This window comes from Phaenicophaeus curvirostris, chromosome 3, assembly GCF_032191515.1.
Source record: "Phaenicophaeus curvirostris isolate KB17595 chromosome 3, BPBGC_Pcur_1.0, whole genome shotgun sequence".
Lineage (NCBI taxonomy): Eukaryota > Metazoa > Chordata > Aves > Cuculiformes > Cuculidae > Phaenicophaeus > Phaenicophaeus curvirostris.
Genome location: NC_091394.1, coordinates 31,905,658 through 31,932,842, shown reverse-complemented (window position 1 = coordinate 31,932,842; position 27,185 = coordinate 31,905,658). Strand labels below are relative to the sequence as shown.

General features: G+C 45.5%; 2 protein-coding genes across 3 annotated transcripts in view; one reads left to right on the top strand and one right to left on the bottom strand.

The window, feature by feature from the left end:
* Positions 1-16,494, top strand: part of SLC22A23 (solute carrier family 22 member 23) — a 113,487-nt gene extending 96,993 nt beyond the window's left edge. For both annotated transcript variants that reach the window (XM_069853591.1, XM_069853592.1), the window contains 4 exons: positions 2,784-3,016; positions 5,669-5,701; positions 7,619-7,742; positions 13,477-16,494. In XM_069853591.1, coding sequence (XP_069709692.1) covers positions 2,784-3,016; positions 5,669-5,701; positions 7,619-7,742; positions 13,477-13,834 — 748 coding nt within the window. In that variant the 3' untranslated portion in view covers positions 13,835-16,494. The remainder of the gene's footprint in view (positions 1-2,783; positions 3,017-5,668; positions 5,702-7,618; positions 7,743-13,476) is intronic.
* Positions 16,495-19,724: 3,230 nt separating this feature from the next.
* Positions 19,725-26,480, bottom strand: PSMG4 (proteasome assembly chaperone 4). Its single transcript, XM_069853576.1, has 3 exons — positions 26,261-26,480; positions 26,017-26,092; positions 19,725-20,062 (listed from the first exon to the last, which is right to left on the bottom strand). Exons 1-3 carry the CDS (start codon positions 26,420-26,422, stop codon positions 19,941-19,943), a joined length of 360 nt encoding a protein of 119 aa, XP_069709677.1. The 5' UTR covers positions 26,423-26,480; the 3' UTR covers positions 19,725-19,940.
* Between the last annotated feature and the right edge of the window lie 705 nt (positions 26,481-27,185).

Below are 27,185 nucleotides of genomic sequence, written 5' to 3'. Positions count from 1 at the left end.
TAGGGAACTATTTCCTATGACAAACGTGGAGGAAACAATTGCTCATTTCAGGCAGCAGCACGACGTGTCTTCTCAAATGTTGTGCTTCAAATGCACTGCTTTCACTCAGATCTCTCATGGCCACATGCTGGTGCATGCTCACACATGCAGACATCTGCTGGCATCCTAGGTGGGATTTTTGAAACCATTAATGCTGCAAGAGTACAACTTCAAGTTGTTTACATCCTGCGTTGCAGAGGAAGATGTTGCTTGCCAGTAAATACAAGCCTGCCCCCCTGTGTAACAGCTGTCCCTGACAGGCCTTCAAAAGAAGATTGTTAAGTGCTTCAGCTCACCCAAATCATGCACAGGGCATGCAGAGAGAATGTGCTGTCTCGCACAGAGCAATGTAGTGCTTGTGTCCTAAGGCTTCAGCTTGGACTTACATTTATGGGCAAAAACAGACCTCTGCCTGAGAGTTTTGCAGGTTACAGGTTCTGGCTGAAACTGAGCACCTTGTAAAGGGGAAACAGATGCTGCAAAATTAGCCTCTAACCAAAGCCAGCTTCTGGGGATGGCAGCAGGGGCACGTTTTCTAGTTTTTCTGTCTTATAAAATGCCCTTTATTTTCAAATGGGAAGTGTGGAGGAGGCTGGAAATCCCCCATTCTCTACTGTCTTCAGCAGTACATAGCTCTCTTGTGGCTTTTTCTTCATCGTTTCAGGGTCTTAGTCTGCAGCCTTCACTCATGTTAACACATGGATCAGTTGTAACCCAGAGAGGACAGCCCCTGTGCTGGGCCGATAATCACCCAGAGGCACATGGGCTTCAGGCGTCTGTCTCCTGCACAGCGATTGCAGAACCAACTCTAGTTTTATGAATTCATTTCTCTGTCCCACCTACCAGTGAGTGGCTCGCCTTGTTCTGAAAAAGCATTTTCATCTGAGACTGAGCTGGTCAGTGTTAATTGGTTTTGTGAAAAACTTTTACATAGGGAAATTTCCCCTTCTTCCTCCCCCTATTTGATTACACTTGGAAATTCTGTAAACCAGAACCCGGCAGCCTGAAGAGTGACTTTTGGCAATAGCACACAGAGTCTGTTTGCTGTCCAAGTAGAGGGTGAAGCAGATGTCTGTGTGTGAGGAAATAGCTTTCATGTTTGTTTTTAGGGGGTGGAAAAAAATACTTAATTTTAATTCTGTTGTTCCTGTTAGATGGGGATGTGCTAAATTTTAGCAGTGTGGAATATGGAGAAGGAACCTTTGCAGAGAATGATGAGACATCAAGGGAGATAAATGTGTTTGGTTTTAAAAGCAACTGTTCTGAACTGCTCAGCAAGTTAAGCTAATAGAGTAATTCCTGGGGAAGCAGGCTGGAAAGCAAATTCCAAACGATACGTTAATTTAGTTTATAGGTCATGGCAACTTCAGCAAGTGTGTTTGCCTGCACAGAAGAGAGAGAGAGGAGATACACCCTGGTTAACTCTGCCCTCTTATTAAATACAGTTCTGTTGATTAACATTTCTCTTGTGGAAGGAGTCAGTTATAGTCTAGATATCCAAAGCAAATAACATTCTTGTGTTACAGCAAGTACTTGTGGTAGGTTCGTACTGGAAGGGAAAAGGTGCTTGGCATTGGGAGTGTATTTTTGAACTATGGCATTGATTCACAACATTGAAAGAGACATTCCCTAGGCCCTGGGCTATCACTCACTCAGTGGTTGTGTATTACCTCAACCATTTCTACACTTACATTAATATCCAATTTACACTCACAGTGCCTCACATTCCTGACATTCAGGAGGATAGAGACGTATTAATGTAATGTAACTGCCATTCATTTTTTGGATACCTGGATCTATGCCGGCCACTCTGTCAGGGACAATTAATTTGTGACATGAGGTTTGTCTGGTCTAAATGCCAGAGACAGGAGGCCCTTGCCAGCAGGGACTGCACTGGGTGCAGATGGGAGCGTTGGCCTCCCATAACAGCTGTGCTGCAATTTTGCAACACATCAGGGGTGATGTTGAGGTTTCTCATCTGACTTCTGTACCTCCAGCCCCCAGCTGCTTTTTCTGGGGAAGCAAGGGCAAACAGAAGAAAGAGGAGTGAAGTGGAGTGGCAACATCTTCATCCCTGGCATCACAAAGAGACTTTTAAAAGAAGAGGAGACACATTGCTACGAAGCATAGTGTAAATGTGTAAATTGAATTAGGGCTTATTGTTTCATAATTGTAATAATCACTACAGCACAATGTGTGACTTGAGATACTTGTTTCAGTTTTAACAGGCTAATGTGGGAAGTGAGATGCAGTCTTTAGTACAATCAGATGCTAGAGGCAGGTGGGTCTTCCTGGAAGACACGTCTGTATTGTGCTGTGTTTTGCAGTTCAAGCACACAGGCTGTTTTATTGCAGTAGTGTTGGTTTTGTGGTCTTCAGCAGATACACTGCGAACAGAGAGATGACCTTCTTAAGACAGGGGAGTTCTGAAATACATTGGGAAAACCAGTCACACACTGGAAGTCCCTGTAAAGTTGCTCATGCTTGGATCTTGAACAACAAATGAAGCCAGTAGGTTGCAAATGTCTGGTTGGATATGTTTTTTTTCTTTTGCTTCCTTTGGTCATTGCTTATTTTTGCAGTGGCATCTAGAAGTCTGATCGGAGTCTTTTTGCATCGGTTGTTTAATTCCTGTAGCAGAAGAAATGCTTCCTGCATTAGCCTGTTCCGACACTGAATTATATGACAGCGCATGGCTGCCTTCTCAGCATTGATGTTGGTTTGCTCTCTCCTGTTCCCCCTAGGCTGACGGGTTACGGCATACACCATTGTTTTGCGAAAAGCATGATGGGACACGAGGGAAAGATGGCCATTACCCACAACTTCTATGCGGACTACTACACCATGGCTGGGATTGCACTGGCATCCTGCCTGGCCATGTGCCCGGTGGTCGGGTTTCTGGGGAGGAGAGGAGGACTCCTGCTTTTCATGATCCTTACAGCTCTGGCATCACTTCTGCAGCTCGGCCTTCTCAACTGTAAGTTCAGGAAGAGAGCTTTTCAGGACCACAAGAGTTTGATGTGCAAATAAGGGACTAGGAAATACTTGCATTTCCTTTGCCTTTCTGAGATTTGACATGCCATATACCTGCTTAGTTTAAGAAGCTGAATTCATCTGAAGGATTCCTCAAACATTCGTTGTCTTAGCTTCATTAACAAAAGGCCTTGTGTTCTGGATGAGTCCCTGTGGTGAAGCTTGTTGAGCATTGGTGCTGCTTCTAGGGCTGTCACTTAAAACTAAACAAATAAAAAATGCTTTTTATTTTATTTCAGTGAAGTAGCCTCTGGGGAAGGAGGTGGGTAGGGATTAGGAAGGGAAAACTTTCACACTTGAGTCTGTTCTTCCAATGGCTTCTAGACAAAACAGAAGTTAAAGCAGTAGGTATATGTACTCTGCCTTCTCTGAGCATCGTTACATTGTAGTAATACACAAGTAGCATGGAAATATGCAGCTGAGAGACCCTACTTTTAACATGGGGTGTATGAATACTCCACATGAACGTATACGCATGATTTTGTGAGGTGACACAGCTTTTCAAATGGGCTGCTATTGCCAAAAGCAAGAGTGTCCCACTTCCTCTTCTGCAGGTGATGACCTTTCTCTGGCCCATTTGAGCTGCTTCAGCTATTAAAAATGCTACAGGAATATTCCCTTTCCTTTTTATTATTTTATTTCCTTGTCTTAATTTTCTGTTGATAGAGGAAGTTGAACTTGATGGACCAGAGAGGTATTGAAGCAGAGGGAATGTGGGCTGTGCTTTGCCACTCTCACAACTGCCCATCCTTAGACCTCTGTCCCATTAAACCTCACCACCAGGAGGTGGGAAGAGGGTTGAGACATGCTTTGGACAAACTGGATATAAGACAAACACCAAAGCACTCGTTGTTGCTGGGTTTCATTTCTAAGTTTAGAAATAATTAAGGGCTTTAATGGGAAAGGATTTTTTTTTGCATTGAGGATGGAAAGATTTCACATTCCTGCGTGAAGAAGGCAGCCCCAAGGCAGCAAGAATTGTCCATATTTATAGACCACATTCCCTAGAAGTGTTTACTAAGTTAAACTTTAGCAAACACACTATTTGTGGGAGTGTAGGAGGGAAACAGGGAATGACATGGAGGAAACTCCAAATTCACTTGTTTGCTCCCAGCTTGGCATGTATGTTTACATTCCCTTTAAGCACATGTTTACCATATCCAGCAGCTCCAGCTGAGAGCAGGAGAAGCCCCCTGAGCCCATCTCATCCTCAGCCCATTGATAAACTCTGACCATTCGCATGCACACCGGCTGTGTATGAGACCTCCCAGAACTCCAAGTGCTTGTGGTGGTGTCCTTCAGGTCTCTCTACACTGGATTTATCTTATATTTGGTGGGGTTTTTTAAGGTTGTCAGATGTTTGTTGAGGCTGTGGAGGTAATAAATATGCAATTTGCTTAGTGGAGAGAGAGTGTGCCAGGGCCACTAGTCTGCTGCAGAGCCATGAAAATCTGGTTGCCTTTTTTTAACAACAAGAAAGGCATCGGGGAGGTGGGGAGGAACAGCATGTAGGGATTATTACTACCTTTCCCTAATGGGTTTAGGTGGTTTTGTCACCCAAGTTGCTAAAATTCAGAGCAGCCATAGGTATGTTCTGCTATGCTGGCACCTAGACTTCTCTCAATGCTCTGAACCCCTCAGCATTCTCTGTTCTGACCCTAGCCCCTTTGTTTGTGAGAAAATGAAGAAAAGACAGCCTTGAACTTCAGAGCAGCTCATCTCCCCCAGCTCTAGACTATATCCCCCTTCTTCCTCCTAAGAGCTAGACAGTGTTTGGAGAGAAGCAGTGACCCTGCTGATCAGGAAACCTGTTACAGCCTCTTGCGTGTTTTAGCTTAGCATAATTTGGGTGTAATTAGCAAATGAAATCAGAATTTGAGAAGGCAGGCGAGAGAGGGAGAGGGCTGTTCTCCATCAGCAGCAAACCCACGGTGGACCTTGAGACTTGCTGTGTTCAGCCTTTCCTCTGAACCTCAGGGTGTCGCCTGGAATATCATAGGAGCCTGTTGAGAAATCACCACCAGAGATGTGCCCAGCTTGTGCTGCTGCTCTTCTCCTTGCTGCCTAGTACTGCCGTGCACACCTTTGTGGTTAGGACACATGGCAGCTGGTGGTTAGTGTGACACAAGGACCACCAGATCAGCGTTTTGGTGAGGAAGAGCTCTCCCACCAGCGCAGCGGTGCTGATGCACAGCGTTTTACTCTGTAACTAAAACTGTTGACCGTTCCCTTAGGGCTGCAGCACGAGGCCAGTTTCTCTTCTCCCTGTTCACTAACAACAAAGAGGTCTTTGTGTTAATCCCAGTGGTAAGTCTGGGCTCTTAAAAAGGTTTTACTGCTGAATTTGTTATCGCTGTCTCATTAGCGTGCTGCCCTCCATCTGAAAGGGGCCTGGAGATGGCATGTCATGTCTGGAGGCCATGGGAAGATGTGCTGGTCGTGGCATGGGAAAAGAAGTGTATAGGGGGCTGGGGGGCATGTGGGATTGATTTTTTTCCTTTGTATAAATTGCATATGTAACAACAATATGTTCTTGATTTCTCTCCCTTTCTCTTTTATTTTCATCTTGCTCCAAACTCTATGATCTTTGATCCAGTGATCGGAAAATACAGTCAACTTCCAGACTCAGGTATGTTTTACAGATGGCTCTGCATCATTCAGGCCATGATCTGTCGGAAGTGGGTGGATATGAAAAGCCGTGGCCCAAGCACCCGGAGTGGTGTTACCACCACAGAGCAGTGGGAGGAAGGCTCACTTCTACATGGTGACTTGGGGCTCCACTCATAGGCAGGACTGTGAGCTTACGTGCAGTCTTTTGGTGTAGCATCCCCTCCACATAGTCCGATTTGCCTCTGCAAGTCAAGAGATGGTGCAGACGTTCCTCAAGGCTTATTTTCAGATATGGGACAGTGCTTTCTCTGAAAGTCTACTTCTCAGAAGCAATGTTTCCACTTTGGTCTTTTCCAGAAAGGTCTGAGATGCCAAAGTCCCTTCCAATAAGGGGACTTAGGCACCATAGAAAATACTTCCCCAGGCACCTTATCCCAGCCTGAAGTACTGTAATAGCAATGCAGTGATAGGCTGCAGGGGAACAAAACCTACCCTTCTGTATTTGATTTAACAGACCTGTCCTTGCCCAGCTGTTCTAAGATTAGTTCTGCTGAGCAGTCATGACTCCCTGTGGGGTCAGTGGTGCTGCTTCACCACTATGCAAGAGGTGCCAGGGAGACCTATAGTTTGCAAGGTACTGTACTCGCATCCCTGTTTGCTGGCAGGATTTGCCCTCTCTCACAGACTAGGGATGCACTGCAGAAAGGGCTTAGCCCTGAGCAGGCTGTAGCACATTTTGGAAGTTGTAACCAAAGAGCTTCCAAATACCTTTTGCTTTCCTGAGAGCTGATGTATTCAGCAAGAACAAAAGCAGGTGTTACTTTTCATTGGATCCAACCCAGAGGTGAACCTGCTTAGGACTGGAACGGTCTGCCCAGAGAGGTGGTTGACTCGCCTTCCCGGGAGGTGTTTAAGGTGCGGGTGGATGAGGTACTGAGGGCCATGGTTTAGAGATTGGTGGGAATGGTTGGACTCGATGATCCGGTGGGTCTCTTCCAACCTAGTGATTCTATGATGAGCAGCCCTTTCTCCAGGCAGATCTCAGGACTTGGCTGTATTTGCTACAAAGCTCCAGCCCTTTCACCAGTATTTCTATTAGGCATGATGTGTTCCCCTCATATGACACAACAGTCTCTGCAAGTAAGGTGACCTCCTCACTGGTCAGGACAGACTACTTAAGCTTGTACCATCCTGAATCAGATATACCACCTCTGCCCACAGAAGGTGGTGAGAGGGCAGCAAGTGAGGGATATATCATCCTTGTGGCCAGGAGGCAGTTTCCTTTAGCTTTGTTTAGATTTATTGGGGTTTCTCCCTGTGCTTGACAGACACTGTTTGCTCTCAGAATCCTTGCTGCCATCCAGCCATGAAATGATTGAGCAAACAGCCTGATTGGACATGCTGACTGTGCTTCAACTTTTCTCCTAGAGTTGTCAGGCAAAGGCTGTCGAGCTGGAGGTTACAGAGTCTGCAGATTGATCACATGCAGGGGCTTAGACATAGACACAGGAGCACTTCTCTTTCTTTCCCCTCTTGTCCTGTTAGCCTCACCAGTGCCTAAGCCACCAAGCTGTACCAGATATTTGGCAGTTTGATGAATGTGTCTGCCTCTGTTTGTCTGTCAAATGTGGGAGGAAAGTGGCTGGTGCCTAAAAGACTGCCCAAAGACGTGTTTTTTTTCTTGGGTTTTACCTTTTTGTGGTGGTTGAGTGTAAATAATTCAGAGATCACTGCTATTTTAGGCATGACGTTATGTTTTTTTCACATGTTTGTGTCTCAGGTGTTAGAGGAATGGATTTTATAAATACTAGTTTTAAATTAGTGTTACAAAAATTACTCAAATCCTTGTCAAGGGAGGATAAGTAACATAAACCTGTTTTCTTCCTTGGAAATTTGGTCTCATTCTCACTTTTTGTGAACACTCTTGTCCTGACAGGTATGAGTGACAGCGTCAAAGACAAATTCTCTACTGCGTTTTCCATCGTGGGTATGTTTTCTTCTCATGCGGTTGGAAGCCTCAGCGTGTTCTTCTGTGCTGAAATCACACCCACAGTAATCAGGTGAGATGCTGGAGCCCCCCCTCTCCAAAGGATGGAGAAGAAATTCTCATTTGATTGATAATTGACTGTGTAACTGGACGCACTGTATGGGAAGGGAAATCCCCCATAATTGGAGACCTCACAGCAATTTTGGGACTGTTCTTTAATATCACTGCAGTCAGTCTGCTTAAGTAAATGCCTTTCTGTAGACAGAGGCTTTGTTTCCAATGGCTCCACCTTGTGTCCCATCGTGGTTATCATCAGCAAGGCGAGCACTGTATGAATTGCATTTTTTCCAGTGTGGTACAGTGATATCTACTTAGCTGAAGCAAATCATGCAGTTGAACTGTGTTATTGCTCTGCTTACTCTGCAGGATTTGTACAAGCAGTGACCATGGGAGTGTATGGCTTGATATTAAAAGGGAAATTCCATGAGTGTGCAGAGAAGAAGATAGAATCATGGTTTGAGTTGGAAGGAACCTTAAAGATCATCTAATTCCAACCCCCTTGCCATGTGCAGTGGCATCTCCCACTAGATCAGGCTGCTTAAGGTCCCATCCAACCTGGCCTTGAACACCTCCAGGGATGGGGCAGCCACAGCTTCCCTGGGCAACCTGTGTTAGTGCCTCACCACCTTATAAATAAAGGCAATCTCTGTCTCTCTAGGGCAGGTTTATTGGGCCAGCTGTAAGGGTGCTTTGTTGGAAAAGAAGTGTTACAACAAGTGCTGTCAAATGCTTTGGGTGCATTTAGGTGCCCTGAGGGTCTGCAGTCCTGCCTCTCCTACAGCACCAGTGTGAGGAGGAGCACCAGTGTACTTTTACTGCAGATAGTCATCTCTGTCTTTGTACCCAGATCTATCTTAGCAGCGGCTCAAAGTTTCTGTAAAGAGGAGTGCTTTGATCCTGGGCAATAATAGAAATCATGCAGATGATCTGCACTCGAGATCTTCTCATAAAATGTCTGTCGTTGTGTAGTTAGGGTTTTGTACCATTTTGTGTATTTGCTGTTATCTTTCACAGCACAAAGGTTGTGCTTGTGTATTCTGGATTATGCTTCAGTGATGCCACAGCGATTCAGGAGTCTGCCCTGATTGAATTTCCCAGAAATGTAGGTCATATGGGTGGGAGACAGAGAGTGAAGGGAAGAGGGTTCTCCTCTTTTTTTCTTTTATTTTTTCCTCTCCAAGTCATACGCCTTTTTAATATCTTTGCAAAAGTATTAAAGCAAAACTATCAGTTGAGTAGCCAGAGTTTCCTTGATCCATGGTCTTTTCTTCCAAGCTATCTGACTTTGTGAATGTATTATTCAGATAATATTATTTCCACGGGGAAAGGCAGAGTGAGTGGTAAGAAGATTACACAGCAGCCTGAAACACTAACAGCAATTTACTTATGTGCATGCCAGTCAGTTTGGTGGTTTTATGCCTCTTTAATTCTCTTCTTGTCTCTGTTTGAAAGATACATAGACAAGGAATTGGCCATGTCAACCAGAAGAGAATCTCCCAAGTAGGGTCAGATGTGCAGTGTAAAAAGCAAGCTTTTTTTGCCTTTTAAGTCACCTGCAGGGAAGGGAACAAAATTCTGGCTGGGAGCCGAAATTCTGCTTCCCCAGACTGTGTTGGGCGATACCAGGCAAGTAACAATAGCTGGATATGCTTCAGGGTCCCTGTTTATTAATAGAGATGATGACATTCTGCAGCGCTTTGCAATCTTACTACCATGAAGTTCTTGATAAGATCCATTCAGGGCTGTAATTAGTAGGTGGAGCTCAGGCTGGTACATAAACCTGTCTCAGGCAGAGGTGTGGTTAAGCTGCCTTGGGTCTTGCATTTCAAATTTGACTACTTTCTCATAACTTCTCCAAAATACTGCCTTGGATACCCATTAGTGTTTCAGACCATCTTAATATGCTTTTGGTTGAATCTCAAGGAACTTTAAGGACAAGGAAAGCAGAGGGAGAGCTGGGTCCATATCTGGGGCTTCCCTGATCAAATCTTTTACCTGTAATCCTCCATCCCTGAGGCAGTGCTGTCACCCAGCACACAGGGGTCATTTGTACCCTTGCGTTGTACACTGGTCTCCTGGGGCTAGGTAGGAGGGCTACAGACCGGAAAGCTCCTGTTCCTCCCACCAGGAGCTTCAGTTCAGAGCTCCTTCCAAATACTGAATTTAAGCACTAAGTGGCGCCGATAATCCATCTCTAATAATCGTGATGGCAACACCACTGCAGACTGCATGGCTGCTAAATGGGAATTAAGCTGAGGAAAGCATCATGTGTCCTCTCCCCATCCTCTGTATGCTCAGTTACTAACAAGTGGAAAAGCAATCTGATTTTTTAATGTATCCTGCCTTTGCCCCCACCCAGCCAAAGAAATGAAGAGGGCAGTGGTGGCCAAATTAGGAGCTTTACCCATCACTAGCTATCTCAAGCCAAATTTCCAGTGGGGTGCAAAGCTCTTTAGTGAGACCTGAACCAGGCCTGGCTTTTAAAAGGTGATGCCTTGTCCCATGAGGCCAAGGGTGTCCTGATTTGTTACTGAAGGTTCTGGCCTAGTACTGAGCACACAGCAGGGTTGCTTACATACAGAAAAGGTAGGGAGAACCATGGAGGCATCAGGGACTGACTGTCAGAAGAGGTTGAGATGACTGGACAAGAAAAGCCCTAAAAAAATGGATCTGAACTCAGTGTTGGCCCCATTTTGTCTCATCCAACCTGAGTGATTCTCTGGTGGTTCTGTGCTCCAAGCCATACAGCAATGTCAGTCCATTTGCTCAAGACTGACAAATGGCCACCCGGAGACAGGATTAGCATGTCTCTGTTCTGAACAGCGATGAAAAGGGCAAGTCTCCCTCCTTAGGTTTAGCCTGGTTCAAGCAAAGGATATCTGTGAGGATGTTTTGCTGTTGTCTGAAAAAAACACTGTAGTGGTAAGCAAGGAAGTAAACCCCTGTGGTCAGGGACACCCTTTCTGAGAATAAAATTTTGGACCAAGGTGCCTTTGCAATTTGCCTATGTCAGAATCATAAGCCTCACACAAACCATCCTGCCTCACTGCCGCTGGGAGCAGGAGTTGGGGGAGTGTCTCTGATCACCCCTGGGGCTCCCCGGCAGCCTTTGCACTCCCTTACTCAGCTCTGCTTTTTGCCTTGGAGCTTGTTTCAAATGCAGACACTGGTCCGCTGCCATAGAAGACAGTACTGAGGAGGAGCGGTATCCCAAAACACCCTGGCTGTTTTTTGATTTCCATCTGCTGCCCCATGGCACCTGCGAAAATGGTGTGAATGATGAGGGTGCTGCCTCTCTGGACCCATTTTCCTGATGTGCACATGAACAACAAAAAAATCCTATCAGTATTTTCAGTTTGCTTTCTTTTTTCATTTTTCTGTTTGCAGTACAGGCAGACATTTAAAAAAGATGATCTAGCATGCATACCAAAATGTATTTTTAAGCCTCCTTCTGCCAGGTTTGGATGGCGCTGGATAAGGTAATGCCTGCTCTAATTACTGACATTGCATGGGAAAACATTTTTTTTCCCCCTCCAAATCTGAAGCTGCTTGACCCCTAATGACAGAGTAGTCTGTCTTTAGTCTGCATTTTCCTATTCCCTTTTGGCTTGCTTGATGTCCTTCTACAGTGGTTTTTAAAGCTCATCTCAGGTCCTTCTCCGTGGTTGATGTACAATTTAGCCACAGCAGACACTGATGTAGATGAGCTGGGCTTTTATTGCTCTGCAACCAACTTGGAGAGTGATTTGCCATGTGTTCGGGGCTGGTTGTGTTGATTACTCAAGTGAGTATATTAATGAAGTTGCAAGGAGGCCAGTTGTACAATGACCACATTCAGATGGGTTTTTAAACTGCCATTGGAAAACTGGCAAGCTTTTTAATAAGGGATTTTTTGCAGTATTTGGAGAAATCATTGTTGTCTGCGAAAGATGCTCTGCTGAGTCTGGAGAATTATAGGGTATGTGAATTTTTGACTCAGTCAGTGTCCCAAGAGCATCTTTTGAAAGTTGTGCTTTGCCGTCCTTTAGTTGTCAAGTAGGAAGCAGTGGATTTTGGAAAGGATTGGGTGAAGATCAGCTTTACTACGGTGGATGGCTAAGAGAATCTGGCATTTGTAGGTTTATAGTGCTGTGATTTCTAATATGCTTGATGAAGCGTGTTTTCACCCAAGTAGTTGATGTAAAGCAGTTCATTTTCCTTCTGCAGTTGTCTCCTGTAAGACCCAGTTATTGCTGATCATTACATCTCTGCCATTGGGCCAGGACCTGAAGCCTCTGAGCCCATCTGATCACCAGATGGTTTGGGAATAGATGGCATCTCCCAGAGGAGCCACAGGAAACATGCTGTCCAGACGAGCATAGTAGGGGGGTGGGGAGCAGGGTACCAGTGATTAAGCTCATAGGGAATAAAACAAGGACAAGCAGCCACGATTAGAGATGTTGCTAAATTGAGTCACTTGAGAGTGACATGCTGCTGGATGGAGACCGCAGTTGTGCCACAGCAGGTGGAGGGTATGGTCTTACCCAGAAAAATGCTTGCATTGATGCTTCTCTGTGGGGTCACCCAGCAGGGACAGGCCTAGGGAGCACAAGCTGTGCCTCAAAATGAGGTGCGTGTGAGCTGGAGGTCTGCTGGGCCTGCCTGCTCCAGGACCCGGAGAGACATTAGTAAGCAAGACAAAGAATTGCAAGAGACATTGCTTGCATAGCCAAGCATCAGAAAAGAGCACGTAGTTCGGTTTGCACAAGGAACTTCCATGCTTGTGACTGAGGTGGATGAGGTTATGTTCACGTTAATTTTTTTTTTTTTAAACTATAATGTGTTTTCACTCTTTTTTGTGTGCATCCTGTACGATCACAGTACATGAGCATATCGCATTTAATAAATAAGCATTTGTGCCACGAAGAATATTCAATAAAGTTACCTATTTACAGTTCAAGCATTTCACCAATGTCAACCTTTTCATAACTCCTTTCTGTGATACAAGAACACACAAGAGCAAGAAAGAGTGAAATGAGGGACCTACCTCAACTTGTACAGTGAGTTAAGAGGTCTTGAAAATTAATCCCAAACTCTTGTTCCCTTATTCTGACCACTACCTATGTTTTCCTTTTTTTCTGAAAAGGATGCATGTCATTGCAATGTCAGTGCTGAGAGGTTCCAGCCACAACACGTTTTTATGGAGATAATATTTCAGCACTCAGCATTTGGCATAAAGGATCAAGGCAGGAGCTTGTAAAGTCTAATCTCCTGCCTCCACTGCTGATTGATGCCAGATACTCTAGAGGCAGCCAAAACCGACTTCCACACCTACTGCTTTTTGGTGTATCTTGTCTAACGTGCTGAAGGCTGACATGCTAAGTGAAATCTGGTATTCCCCTGCTGAACATGTGAATGCTTGGACATGGGAATACTTTAGAGGGCTGTCTACATGCTCACGTGATGTCACTTCTCCTTACATGGGGGCAACTATGTGGGTGGGAAGATACTTGAGTAATTTCCACACAGAGAGGCAAATAGACAGTAATGATCTGCAACAGCAAAGCAACTCCCTAGCAGAATGGTTGTACAATGTGAAAGCTGTGAACAAACCAGGTTTGGATTTTGTATGTCTGAGTGCATGTCAGATGGAGGGGTAGCCTGAGGGACTCATCAGGGCTGCGGGTTCCCCACCACAGATGTTTTTGAGGGCTGTGCTGGCAGGAGGGGGCTGTGGGGCCAGGCTCTCACCTTTGCTGTGTTTGCAGGGGAGGTGGGCTGGGGCTGGTCCTGGCCAGCGCAGGCTTCGGCCGCCTGACTGCCCCCATCATGGAGCTCCACAACCAGAAAGGCTACTTTCTCCACCACGTCATCTTCGCCTGCTGTACGCTCATCTGCATCATCTGCATCCTGCTGCTGCCGGAGAGCAAGAATCAGAACCTGCCCGAGAACATCCCAGATGGGGAGCATTACACCCGGCAACCCCTCCTGCCGCACAAGAAGGGGGAGCAGCCCCTGCTCCTGACAAACTCTGAACTCAAAGATTACTCTGGCCTCCATGACTCAGCAGCTGTGAGTGACGGGATCTCGGAGAACACCACTGCCAACGGGATGAAGTCAATGTAACCGGGTGGATTTTTCTTCCTTCTTTTTTTTTGGTTGGGTTTTTTTTTCCCCCTTCTCTTTCTTTTGTATTTCATTTGATGCTGTTGTGCAGGAGGAACAGCACTTTGGGCAAAGGTGTTTTGCACAGATTTTACAAACCAGTGATGGAGCAGACACAGACTCGGGGGAATTCAACTCTGCTGCTAAAGCAACTTTTGGCATCTTCAGCCGTTGTGCAAATTGCTCTTGAAAAATCATGGAGGAAAAGACTCATCTGAGAAAAGACCTGGCTGGAGGTAGCCCTTCAGAACTCTTTTTTTCCTGCCATTAAATATGTATATTTATTTTGTTTTATTCTCAAGAAGCACTTTATTTTCTTGTCCTTTCATAGATCACAAAAATGAAGCCATCTTATTAGAAGAGGTGCAGCCATTCCAAGAAAGAAACTGGAGTTGGGGTGTGTGTGGGGGGTGTTCTATTTTGTTTCTGTGTTTCTTTAAGGGAAAGAGATATCCACCGCAAAGTTGAATTGACTGAAATTTAGACTTGTGCAACATTCTTCTGACTGTCTAGAAAGTCAAAGCACCCAGGTTGTCTGCTGTGTTTGTATACACCAAAAAAAAAGAAGAAAAAAGAAAGCAAAACCTGCTGTGACTCAAACTCTGACTGCATTTTAGGCAGCTTATGTTTGTTTTTATAGCCCATGTGCACTTAAAAGTTACTTTCTAAATTAGTACCTTTTTTTTCCACCAAATGCAGTGAGGAACATCCTACCCAAACAAGCTGATTTTTCAATGAATCATCCTTCTGCATTTTAAGAGTCTATTACTCTATTTTAGAAGTTCCCAATGGTGCGTAACAGTAATGTAGATGATGTAAATGATGCAAAAAATGAATTTTGCTGAGAATGGCTTTAATTACCAGGAGGCCCATACTCCAGTGGCTGCTCCAGGAGGAGAGCATAGACCAGCAAGTACAAAAATAAAAGGAGCATGAGCTATGATCTGTATTTTTATTCTAAAAGGCAGCACAGATGGGATTCCTGCTCCTGGGAAGTGTGTTCTGGCATTGCCTTACCTGTTTTGGGTTTTCAATTTAACCGGGCAAAATGCTTAAGTGACTGTTGGAAAGGAATGAATTGATAGCCTGTAAATAGTGACTTACGGTTTGCTGTTGGCCCTCTTGGGGCTTTTAGAGAAGTGAACTCACACAGGTTACCCCTTTCCACCAACTGCTCTCATAGGATTTTACTTCAATTGGATCAATCCTACTCTAGGCTAAGCAAAGTGAACATCCGAGTGTCTCCTACTGTGCAGATGGCACTTTGATAGTGGCCACTTGAATTCTCTCCTCTAGCCCCCATACCAACTATTTCCTTTGGCCATCGGCTTTTGGATCTCACTGTGTGAATACTGTGAGGATCTATTTCAATGCAAGGACTTTGTAAACAAACAGCTTTCTTGCATTGTGGTTAACCTCCCTGCTCTCCCTCCCTCTTCTCCTTTTGTCACTCAGGCCATCCATTTGTGATTGCTCAGCGGTGCAGACGTTCAAACAAACAGAGCAGCAGGATGTTGATGTTGTATTGAGTGTCCATATGATTGCCACTTTGTTTGATGTACATCTTGCATTCATACATATGGAAAGCGCTCATTTGCACTTTCCTCCTCTGCCTTCCCTTCCCCTTCCTCCTTTGCTGTATATATTGTCGATTAACTACTGTACCTAACAATTTCCATCCTCCATTAGGCTGCCGATGTCCTCATACAGGCCCCAGTAAATCAGAGATACCTGCTCCCTGTCAGGCAATGCAGTAAGTAGCGGAGCCTCAGACACTGACAAGTACAAGGGGACAGGTAGACCTGCAGAAGCAACAGAGATTGTTGTGTTCAGAGTAACGATGTTGTCCTAAAGCTGCTAATTTTTGTACAGAGGATGTGGACATTTAGGTTCTTCGTGAGCCTGGTAAGAAACACTGGACCAGTTGATGGTAGTTTTGCCCAACGTTATACTACTGTGTTTTTTGCACCTTTGCTATACTGTCTGTGACAGCAAGAGCCCAATCTTCCTTATGCTCGAGCTTTATTGTGAAGCTTGAGCACAGCCACTTCTCTTTTTGTTCTGCTCCGAGACTCCCGCAGTCTGTGTTCACCTAAAGGAAAACCCAGGCCTTCCCCATTCATGCAGTATTCACGTGCCAAATTTGTGCAATACCTTTTGCCTTCGATACGAGATGCTTGTTGCAAGCCAGACGTGTTGGGTTGGGGGGAAGTGGGTTCACAACAATAAACTGGAGAAGCAAAACTAGTCTTAAGGGAAGAGAAAAAGGGCCTGAAAGCAGAGGAGCAGGAGCGAGCACGGAGGTGGAGAGGCTCGCACGGGATCCTGCCATCCATTGTGCCATGGAGCCAGTAGCTCGTTCATCCATGGTCTCTGTGCCTGTGTGCTCAAGCTATGGTGTGGCTCTTGTAGACCATCCACAAGCCTTTTAAACCAGACGCTTCCAGTGCTGCCAGTGGTCCTGGTGCACTCACCACTGTTGTCCACAGCGCTTTATCGTTTCCTATTCTGGTGGTTGCTCTCTGATGACAGACAGGCCCAAGGAAGAGAATGGTTGTTAAAACATATCAACATCTCTACAGTAACCAAACTAGGTGACAGGAACACAGGGCAATTTTTTTTTTTTAAATTCTTATGAAATTGACTTGATTTGCTGCTTTTGGGGGTTTTTTTGCCTGAAAACAGGTAGACGGTACCGATCTTCTGCAACGTAGAGAGCCTCAACCTCTCAAGTTGGTCTGGCCCTCTGCCTCTGTCATGACAATAAACCACAAACTAATTCTCTGCCTCAGCAGCTCCAGTTTTGCTCTTTTCCCTGAAAAGGTGAACAATTCTGTGATTTTATTTTTTTTTTCCACACACGCACACAGAGTTGAAAAGCTTTTGCTAAGCATATCTAGTGTGGGGGAGTCGGGTACCAGGTGATGCAGCAGGACATAACAGAAACACGCAGATGCTTGCTGACCTCTGCGTAGTCCTGTGGTGGGATGAGGCTCTCAGTCTGCAGCACCGTTGGCTCCTCAGCTGCATCTCCTCCGCAGCCATCACCAGGGAAGGCTTTTCTCAGGCAGCTCTTTCCAGCCACCACAGCAGGGGAATCAGTCAGGGCCGTCCTGTCTTTTTTGGCCTTTTTCTGTGAACCTTCAGTAACCTCTAAGCCCATCAGTGGATTGTTCTTTGGGTTTACCATTTAAGGGCTTTCTTCCATCTTTGCAAGTTTAAACAATAATGTGAAAGCAACATTATGCTTGATCTTGGGGGTTTTATCCCCTTTTAAAGTTTCAGTACTGCTTTTGTTGCCAGAGACACTGCAAAGTGTTTTGTGGCCACTCAGAAAAGGGTGTTGCATGATTTAATTTTTATTGAGCGGGCTTTTTTTTTTTTTAATGGAAGTATTTTACTGAACTGTTGCCACTTCCTGGAGCCAAACACTAAAGGTCACCAAATTGGAAGCAGAAGTGCCATTATCTGAACTCTGTGAATGTCAAGTCAAGTTGCGCCTGTAGCTGGCACATAAGACAACACTCAGTGGGGGCTGATCCCTCCCGCTGTGACTTTTTTTTTTCTTTTTAAGAAAAATAAAATGACAAACCTCAATTTAAATGTATTGTGTAAAATGTTTTTGGGGAAAGGAGTACAGTGTGTTATGTCTAGTGGGTGAGACCTCCCTCCCCATTTCAGTTCCTGATGAAGTTTTAAAGAATCGTGTTACTGTACGTTTTGATCATGAATAGTCTGGTGGTGCTTCCTCATAGCACAAGCTTAAATCAAGTACTGAAAACAGTCTTACAAGCTAAATGTCTGCATGATGTTACATCTGTTGTACCTATGGAAAAGAACTTTGTATGTAAATGTACAGAATAAAATGACGTTGTCCCATCAGTTTGTTCTTCTTGGTCTGGCTTCCTTGCAGGCACTTCTGGAACAAGCCAGCAGCAGCTAATGCGCCACCTCAGTAAACAGCCCCACCCTCCAGAATGAGCCAATTTTAAATCAAACTAATTAAATTAGCACCTTGATTTGCACCTAATTACCTTTTATATTCAGTCACAGAACAACAGTTGACTGTAAATTAAAAAAAGAAAATAACCTACAACAGTTGAATTCTGTTATTTTGACCTTAACTGCAGCCAAGGATGGCGGCTTTTTCCACCAGGTAAGGAGGGGACTTCTGCGCCCGCGTCAGATCTGCAATGTTGAAGCCACCAGGTGCTCAAACACCTTCAGACACGAGAGTCATCAGGGATTATGCCTTCTACGTCAGCAAGCTCTCCATTTTTAATTGCCATGTGTGCCACCAAAGCAAGGTAAATTGATCAGTTTTCTGTAGGCTAAGACAGTTGTCTAGCAGCAGTGCTGGTATCGTTTTATTCAGAATCCCAGAATATTTGTATCAGAAGCTTATGTCTGAGTCAGGATTCAACTTGCAATGCAAAAGAAATAACTTGGACTCGCTCATCAGGTTGCTACGCTCCATTTTCTTCTAGATTGTTGTGAATAGTAGGTGGTGTGCTGCAGCACAGCACGTATCGACAGCTGCAAGCGGTCACCGTGCCCCTGGCTGAGTGGGTATTTTGTATAGTTAACAACCTACCTTTCTGTCACAGTTTAGCCCCAAGCCAGCTAATTTCAGCAGCTAAAACCATGCACTTGGTTCCACAATTCCCTCCACTCCCAGGGAAAGGAAAACTGAGCAAAGACTTGCAGATTGGAAACTAAAACTACAGTTTTAATGTAATTATAATAATTATGAGAACAATTAGAAAGTAATAATATATATAAAAATACAGAGGATCGCACCCTCACCCCTCGATGACTATACGTCATCACAAACACTGTAGAGCAGGAAGAACGGAACGGGTCCAGAGCTAGGAGGGATCCAAGCTCAGAGACGGGATTCAGAAACACTTGGACCCAGGATTAGGAGCAAACAGACAGATGAGGTCCTCGCTGGACGTTGGCCAATGCACAAGAGGGCTGAGGCCCTCATGAGCTCTCAATTTTATACTGAGTATGATGGATACGGGATGGAATACTTTGTTGGTCAGTTTGGGGTCACCTGTCCTGTCTGCCCCTCCTTGCAGGTGCAGCCCTTTCTCTCCAGCTCAAGAATGGTCTTGCTTACCATAGGGAAAAATATAAGCATTAGCCCCTCTGTGCACCAATGCCCTGTGTTATCTCTTCTAGAGAGAAACTGTCTGAAAAACATCCAGTTATCTTTCAGAAGATCAAGTTACTTAGTCTTACCTAATTACTAAGTCTAATTATTAGACTAAAACTAAGTCTAATTTAGCTCAAACACCTTCTGGTTTAACAAAACAGCCTGTGGATCTGCCTTTGAAAGGATATTCATCCTACCTAAAAGCAAGTCCAGAGATGTAGCAGCAGGATATTTTGCAGTGGTGGTGGTGGTGACTGCTCTGATTTTACTAATGAGTAAGTTCACTTTACACACACAATGCTCTTCCAACAGCCTGACAGATTTATCTATTGCTCCAAAATTCAAGCTGTGCTTCTACGTAGCCCTGAGGAACATACAGAAAACCCTTGGTCCAATCCTTGTGTTCTCAGTGCCCAGAAGATGGAAGTAAATCCAGTGTTTAGTAGTAGTACTACAGTCACCAGGAGCTAAGAAGACAGAGCAAGGTAATGCTCATTTTGTGTTACAGCTTTTCATACAAAGAAACATGGTTTGTTTGTTTTTTTTACTATTATCTGAACACTAAAAGCTGCAATGCTACTAAACCGTAGATTAACTGTACAGGTAGAATTTGGAACTGTTTTCCCAGCAGATCCCCATACTGTATGCAGGCCAGATGCTGCACACACCTTTACAATGATGTTCTCACATTGCAGTGTATTTTTTACTCTCCTCACCTGCCCCCTACTTTACAGGGTAACAAATCTGAAAAAAAAAAAATCCAGATCCAACAGTATTTAGGTCTATCTATATTTAATAACAACTGCAAATAAAACAATACAAAACAAATAACTAATGTAATGTCAGTGTAAAAATTGCAATCAGTTTTTTGAAAACAAAACCAGGTTATTTTACAATGATGCAAAGTCAGAACTTCTCTGGAAAAGCCATCATTTCTTCTTTGATCCTGTTTTCTATGAGTAAGGTGAAATTGCTGTCTGTGTTTTGAAGATTGTAGCTGACAAATATCTGTTTTTTGGTCTTGCTGGCTAAAACACAAAACAGAGTAGTCAGCCATAGTTTGCTCTTATCTAAAAGTGATTACGGTATTCAAGCAAGCCTTTTAAAAAGCCATATAATGAAGGTTTCTAAGACAACATTCTCTGCTCCTGCTATATTGGACCAAGTTATAAAGGAACAGCAGAAGTACTTGACCATCGGCATGTTGGGCTTAACTATGCCCACTGTTGTAATGGGCAGCATAAGCCTGGTGACTATCAACTAGGGGTTTTGCCTGATGCACTCAAAAGTCTCACCGTGCTTTTAGTGGATTCTGGACGCTGCTTAAATACAGTACAGCCCAAGTGAAACCACAGACCATATTAGACTCAAAGCACCGGAATCCAGTTTGTGAGCTGGTAAGTCCATGCCATGAAAAACAGGGAAAATGCCCAAGAAAGTGATCAGGCCCCAATTAACAAAGTTCTGTTTTATTACAAACCCCTAAAAAGGTCCCGAAGAGCGTGCACCACTCTTGTCTAAGTCTGCTGTCAATAAATCTGTTTCTTTTAACCTTTATTTATATGGTGCCTCTGAACACTCCAGGAGGCTAGAGAGCCTGGGTTGAACATGATGTAGCCAAGCAGAAGTTCCAGGCCACTGTAATGACAAATACCTAGGAGAGAGGTGCTATAAAATGAAAAGCTGTCTTCCATGACACAGCTAATTAACAGTGACAAAAATAATGTCCACTGGGGCAAGAATACTTAACTATCAGAGCAGAAAAGATAACACCGCAATGTGTTTCATAAATAAAATGGAATCCTACTTAGATTTTACCACAGTCATATAGCAATGAGTAACTCTTCATACGCTGCTAAAGCTGAACTTTGTGAAGAATATAACCACCACAGAGGAAACAGGCACTGAACTTAAACTGAGTTGTGGAAAATAGAAGACAAAAAAATTGTATTTGGGTCACAAGATATTGGTGGTGAGGAATGAAGTGGGAGCTGATGACCCCAGTGAAAAATCAGACTGTTCTGCTGAATATTCGAAAATATCACCTAAATTTTAAACATTCAAAGTAAAGACAGCAGAACTCCTATCTCAGTCCTTTTAAATAGCGAAGTTAACTATAGGAAACCTACATATACATATAAAATATACTTAAACATTACTTTTGAGGCATTTTCCTTATGTAAATCAATTTATTATCATTTGCCATTCAAACAGGTTACCAGCTTCCTAGCTCAGCAAGTAAAGTTGCTTCTGAAATCATAGAATCACCAGGTTGGAAAGGACCCACTGGATTATTGAGTCCAACCATTCCCAGCACTAAACCAAGCCCCTCAGCACCTCATCCACCTGTCCTTTAAACACCTCCAGGGAAGGTGACTCAACCACTTCCCTGGGCAGCCTGTGCCAGTGCCCAATGACCCTTATCTGTGAAAAATTTTTTCCTGATGTCAAGCCCGCATCTCCCCTGGCGGAGCTTGAGGCCATTCCCTCTTGTCCTGTCCCCTGTCACTTGGGAGAAGAGGCCAGCTCCCTGCTCTCCACAACCTCCTTTCAGGTAGCTGTAGCGAGCAAGGACTTCTTTGCCTTCTATGACTTGGCCCTACAAAAACGCTGACATAATGCAGCACATTGCTGTGATTGCAAAAAAATTGGCACTTGGCACCAGACTTTGTGATATAAAGCAACATATTTTGTAAGCACTAGTGATTCATCATCATGCCCTAAATGAATGCAGCACTAATTTTGAACTAATTAATACCATTATCCTATCTAACAAAACTACATCATACACTGCAGTGTTAAAACTCAACTTCTTAATGATGTTTGTGTAAGATTTGATTGAATCTTTGGCATGCTCTTCAAGTTCCTGGGAACGCTGTGACTCTCTCAAGACTCCCTGTGCCAAGGAGCTCTGCTCCCAGCAGGACCTTTTCTCTCGCCACTTCCCATGGTTTCATTTGGACACGTGGACTCTTGTGAGAAGGACAGAAGAGGGAAGATCTTATACCTCCACAGAAGACCATCTGCAACTTCAGAGTAAAGCAGAAAACCACAAAAGACAAGGCTTACCTAAGAAACCCTTTCAGCAGGGCTGCTTCCCACGCAGCCTGGCTGCCAACCACTGTTGCACCAGCGCCCTGCAGCATGGAAAATGCTTCCTCGTCCTTGACATGCTGAGAGCCAACAGGCACTATGGCAGCACAGACCAGTTCCTACAACCTCATGGACAGGCTGAATCTAACCTTGAAGGGGAGCCTGGCAGTAGCAGGAGAACAGTCAGAACAAGTGTTAGGCATAAGTTTGTAGACCATATGTGCTGGAAAAGAGGTGGTGGAGGAAAATTGTGCCCAGCTGGGAAAGACTCAAAGAAGAGGTTGAGGAGATCTTCACTGAGAGCCTGCCAGTCACTACAGAGGGAGGGTGAAGACCTGCCACTGTTCAGCAGTCACTGCAGCCAGAAGTGCTGTGATTTCAGGATACACAGGTAAGGGAGACACTAATGGACAAGATTTTCTCAAGAACTGGAATCCACTAACCTACAGGAAGCAATATTTTAGGATTTGGGCTTCTTGACAAGTGAGACACAACTTGCGCCAGAGCAATCGGGCAGGGTGGTGAGAAACAGTCCCTGCACTTAATACAATAATATCCGTATATAGATAAAATAAGTAGAAAGAGGAACAAGAATATGGTAAATTTGTATTCAGCAACAGAAAAGAAGAAAACAACCTCTCTGAAATAAGGGCAAAGGTAGAGGCAGTACACTAAATACAGTTGTTCTGGCTAGGACTTCTACCAGGCTATAAAGAAAACAACAGGAGCATGTGCACACAGATGTGTGGGAGCACTGAAACTCCTGCTTCAGGGCAAGGAACATGACACTGCACGAACAAAAGGCAGGTGATAGAATGTGACTGGGAATATAAAAGAAATAAAAATATTTATGTTCAAATGGCTTTGTATGCTACTTAACCTAGCGCCTGCTGAGACCAGAATGGAAACAGCATAGCAAAAATGGAGACAGCATATTAAAAAAAAAAATAAATACTGCCTGCCCAAACCACAGGGCCAGATGGTTAAAAAGGCTACCTTGGAAGTACAGCTACAAGTCACGCTTGGCTGTGAATACACCTCTGTTATGACAGAATTTGTGGGAGTAATAAGGATTTAATTTCCCAGAGGAAAATAAAACGCCAATAACAGCAAAGCTTGGTGTTTCCAGTCAAGGCAGAACACAGCTGTCCTTACCAAGCACTTCATGAAACAAAGATACAGAGATGCTTAGTAGTGATCTTGAAGATATGCTGGTTTCAGGATAATAAACAATTTTAGACTAAGTGACCATGAGCTGACTTAAATTGCTGGATTGACAAAATCAAGCCTAAACACAGGTTTAGGACTTCAGAAAGAGCATTTATTTCTATTCTCAAAAGTCAGTTATGTTCAGGTGAAGAGGAAGCACGTAAGTATTCAAAGCCAGAAGTATAGTATTGACTTTCCCCTTCCAAACAAAAGTGACAAAGCTCTATAGGCCTTCCTTAATACAATACACCTTAAACAGGACAGCACAAGTAAGAATACTATCTATGAAGAATATAAAAGGGGCTGACTAGCAAGGAAATCTGTGACCCAGTAGTTAGATGGCATGGATACAGAGGAACATTGACCAAAAGCCTAGCTGGGACATAGCGGGCACAGAAAACTCAAGATTAAATAATGAAAGACACTTAAGGCACACAGAAAATAAGAAGGTGCACTATGGCCTGAGGATAAAGACTAAATGATATCCCAGCACCAAGCAACACTATCAGTTCTCAGTTACAAAGTGAGTGAAATTAGCAATTCAAATGAGAAAAAGAACTTAAACAAAAAAAGGCAGCAAAACTTAAGAGCATTTACTGAGAAAAATCAGGTGACCCTGACAACCTCTGTCCTAGAACACTGAAAGAACTAATGTAAGAAATGGCAAACTATTACTAACTCTAGCTATGAATCCTGTAATAAATCTTTAAGAGTGAAGACAGCACATGCTAAAAAAAAAGACAGGACAGGGTGGGAATCACCAAGAGAACTTAGAGCTGTCAGCTGGACTCCAATGCTACACAGAAGCTTAGAGCAAGATTCAGAAGAAATGAGTAATGAGGAGACCAAATGGAAAGTGGGATAAACTGTTACACTTTATTCAAAGTAAACCCTCTCTGACTACTTAAAGAAATCATGTTATACCATATGCCATAGAATTATTACCTTAAGCAGAACTGATTGAACTCAGGATGCAGAGAAAAAGCTGCCACCAGAGGAGACTACAACAGTGGTTATTATAAGTTATCAGGATGAAGAAAGAACACTAGTACTGTTTTTCAATGATCAGTCTGGTGAGCAACTCTTTTTTTACATATGTATTAATGGCCACGGAGAAGAAGTCAGCGTAGCCTCATGAAACTGCCAGACAATGCAAACACAGGAAGTATTGCCTGTAGCAAAGATCAGTATATAGATGGTTAAAAAGAATTATGTGGCCTTTCCAACTGAAACAACAGAAGATGAAATTGAGCAGTGCAGCATCTTGCATGTAAAACTTGGTAATGAGATCTTCAGGAGTTCGCCAGTTGGACCTACACCAGTTACTGGTAGGGGATGATGAGTAACCACCACAACACAGCTGTCAGAGATGTGAATGCATTAGGCCAGGTATTTGGTTTAGCGGTAAAGGACTTTGAAAGTTCAGCATTCAGATTTAGAAGTCTGGCATTGCACTAGGTATAGCAGGGCAGTCTTACACTTGCTGAAAATGGAGACATCCAGAGAGATGCTTATTACATGCTGCAGGGACAGTCAGATCAAGCACTGGCATTTGTGAGACGATCCAGGACTTTCTAGGCCAGAACACCTCAGAATTTGGAGGGCCAAAAGGTGCAAAGGGTGATGACGGTTGGCTTCATCTTCAGGCAAAATGCACGTGTCTCACATTGATGGCCATCCCACCCCATTGCACAGAAGTCTTACAGCTTCACAGAGAGTAGGGCACTGAAAATCCCACCTGATAGGCATATGTGTGTGCTTCCCTTGCCTCAGGATCATAGAATCATAGAATGGTTTGGGTTCAAAGAACCTTAAAAATCATCTAATTCCAACTCCCCTGCCATAGGCAGGGACACATCCCACCAGACCAGGCTGCCCAAGGCCCCATCCAGCCTGGCCCTTTCTGTGAAAATTTTTTTCCTAATGTCCAGCCTAAATCTCCCCTGGTGGAGCTTGAGGCCATTCCCTCTTGTCCTGTCCCCTGTCACTTGGGAGAAGAGGCCAGCTCCCTCCTCTCCACAACCTCCTTTCAGGTAGTTGTAGAGAGCAATGAGGTCTCCCCTCAGCCTCCTCTTCTCCAGGCTAAACAACCCCAGCTCTCTCAGCTGTTCCTGATAAGACCTGTTCTCCAGCCCCTTCACCAGCTTTGTTGCTCTTCTCTGGACTCACTCCAGAGCCTCAACATCCTTCTTGTGGTGAGGGGCCCAGAACTGAACACAGGATTCCAGGTGCGGTCTCACCAGTGCAGAGGGAGAATAACCTCCCTGGACCTGCTGGCCACGCCGTTTCTGATACAAGCCAAGATGCCGTTGGCCTTCTTGGCCACCTGGGCACACTGCTGGCTCATGTTCAGTCACTGTCAACCAACACCCCCAGGTCCTTCTCCTCCAGGCAGCTTTCCAGCCAGACTTCTCCCAGTCTGCAGCGCTGCACAGGGTTGTTGTGCCCCAAGTGCAGGACCCGGCATTTGGCCTTGTTAAACCTCATCCCAGGGTCTCAGCCCAGCGGTCCAGCCTCTTCAGGTCCCTTTTGGAGGGATCCACACTTCCACACCCACCCCTGCGCCCGCCCAGCCCGGCGCGCTGGCTCCAAAGCCTCCGGCCCGGGGCCACCCCGCGTGTCCCCTCCGCTCCCCGAGGCCGCCGCCCCCCAGCCCGGCCCCGCGGGAGCCCGCACGTACCCAGGCGCTGCGCCAGGCAGGCGGAGGCGGTGTCGGACGGGTCCCCGAGGAGCGAGGCGGCTACCGGGATGCTGTCCTGCAAGCGGAGCACAGCACAACGCGACACTCAGTTCCCCGGCAGCGCGGGGCACGCGGTTGCCACGCCCCCCGCCCCCCCAACCGAGTCCCCCGCTCAGGGTGCGAAGGCAGCGAGGTCCCCGCCGCGAGGGGAAGGCGGTGGGGACAGGGGACAGGGGACACTCACGCGGGGCGTGCACATCGCCACGGCCAGGCTGGCGAGGGCAGGGGCGGCGCCCACCCAAAGGAAAAGCGAATCCCGCAGCCGCATGGCGTGGAAGTGCACCCGCTGCTCGCCCAGCCGCCCGCTGAAGTCGTGCAGAGCGATGCCTCCCGCCGCCGCCTCCATCGCCCTCTTTTTCCCCAGCGCGGAAAGGCCTCGGCGAGCAAGGCCCGAGCGGGGACCCGCCCCGCGGCCCGGGGAGGCGGAGCGGCGCCGAGACCAACCCCCGCAGCCGCCGGCAGGGAGCACGGGGGCTGGGGGCGGCTGTGCGCCCGCGGGGCACGGAGACACGGGGTGGTGTGGGCTGGGAGGAACATGAGCCATCATCCGCTTCCAACCCCCCTGGCCATGGGCAGGGACACCTCCCACCAGACCAGGCCGCTCAAGGCCCCATCCAGCCTGGCCTTGAACACCCCCAGGCATGGGGCAGCCACAGCTTCCCTGGGCAGCCTGTGCCAGGGCCTCAACACCCTCATGGTGAAGAAATTCCTCCTTATGTCTAGTCTAAATCTGCTCTTCCCCAGTTTACACCCATAGCTCCTAGTCCTATCTCTACAAGCCTTTGTGAACATCCCCTCCCCACCTTTCTTGTAGCCCCTTCAGGTACTGGAAGGTCGCTATGAAGTCTCCTCAGAGCCTTCTCTTCTCCAGGCTGAACAACCCCCACTCTCTCAGCCCGTCTGTATATGCAAAGTGCTCCAGCCCTTTGATCACCTTCGTAGCCCTTCTCTGGACCGTTCCAACAGCTCCGTATCCTTCTTATGTTGAGGATTCCAGAACTGGACATAGCACTCCAGGTGAGGTCTCACAAGAGAGGAATAGAGGGGCAGAATCACTTCCCTCGACCTGCTGGCCACACTTCTTTTGATGCAGCCCAGGATACGGTTGG

Excerpts from the sequence above, each read along its gene's own strand:
- PSMG4 (XM_069853576.1), bottom strand. The coding sequence starts at position 26,422 with ATGGAGGCGGCGGCGGGAGGCATCGCTCTGCACGACTTCAGCGGGCGG. Across the intron at positions 26,093-26,260 it reads TGGCGATGTGCACGCCCCGC|GACAGCATCCCGGTAGCCGC; the intron begins GTGAGTGTCCCC and ends CTCCGCTTGCAG. Across the intron at positions 20,063-26,016 it reads CTGCCTGGCGCAGCGCCTGG|CCAGCAAGACCAAAAAACAG; the intron begins GTACGTGCGGGC and ends TTTGTGTTTTAG.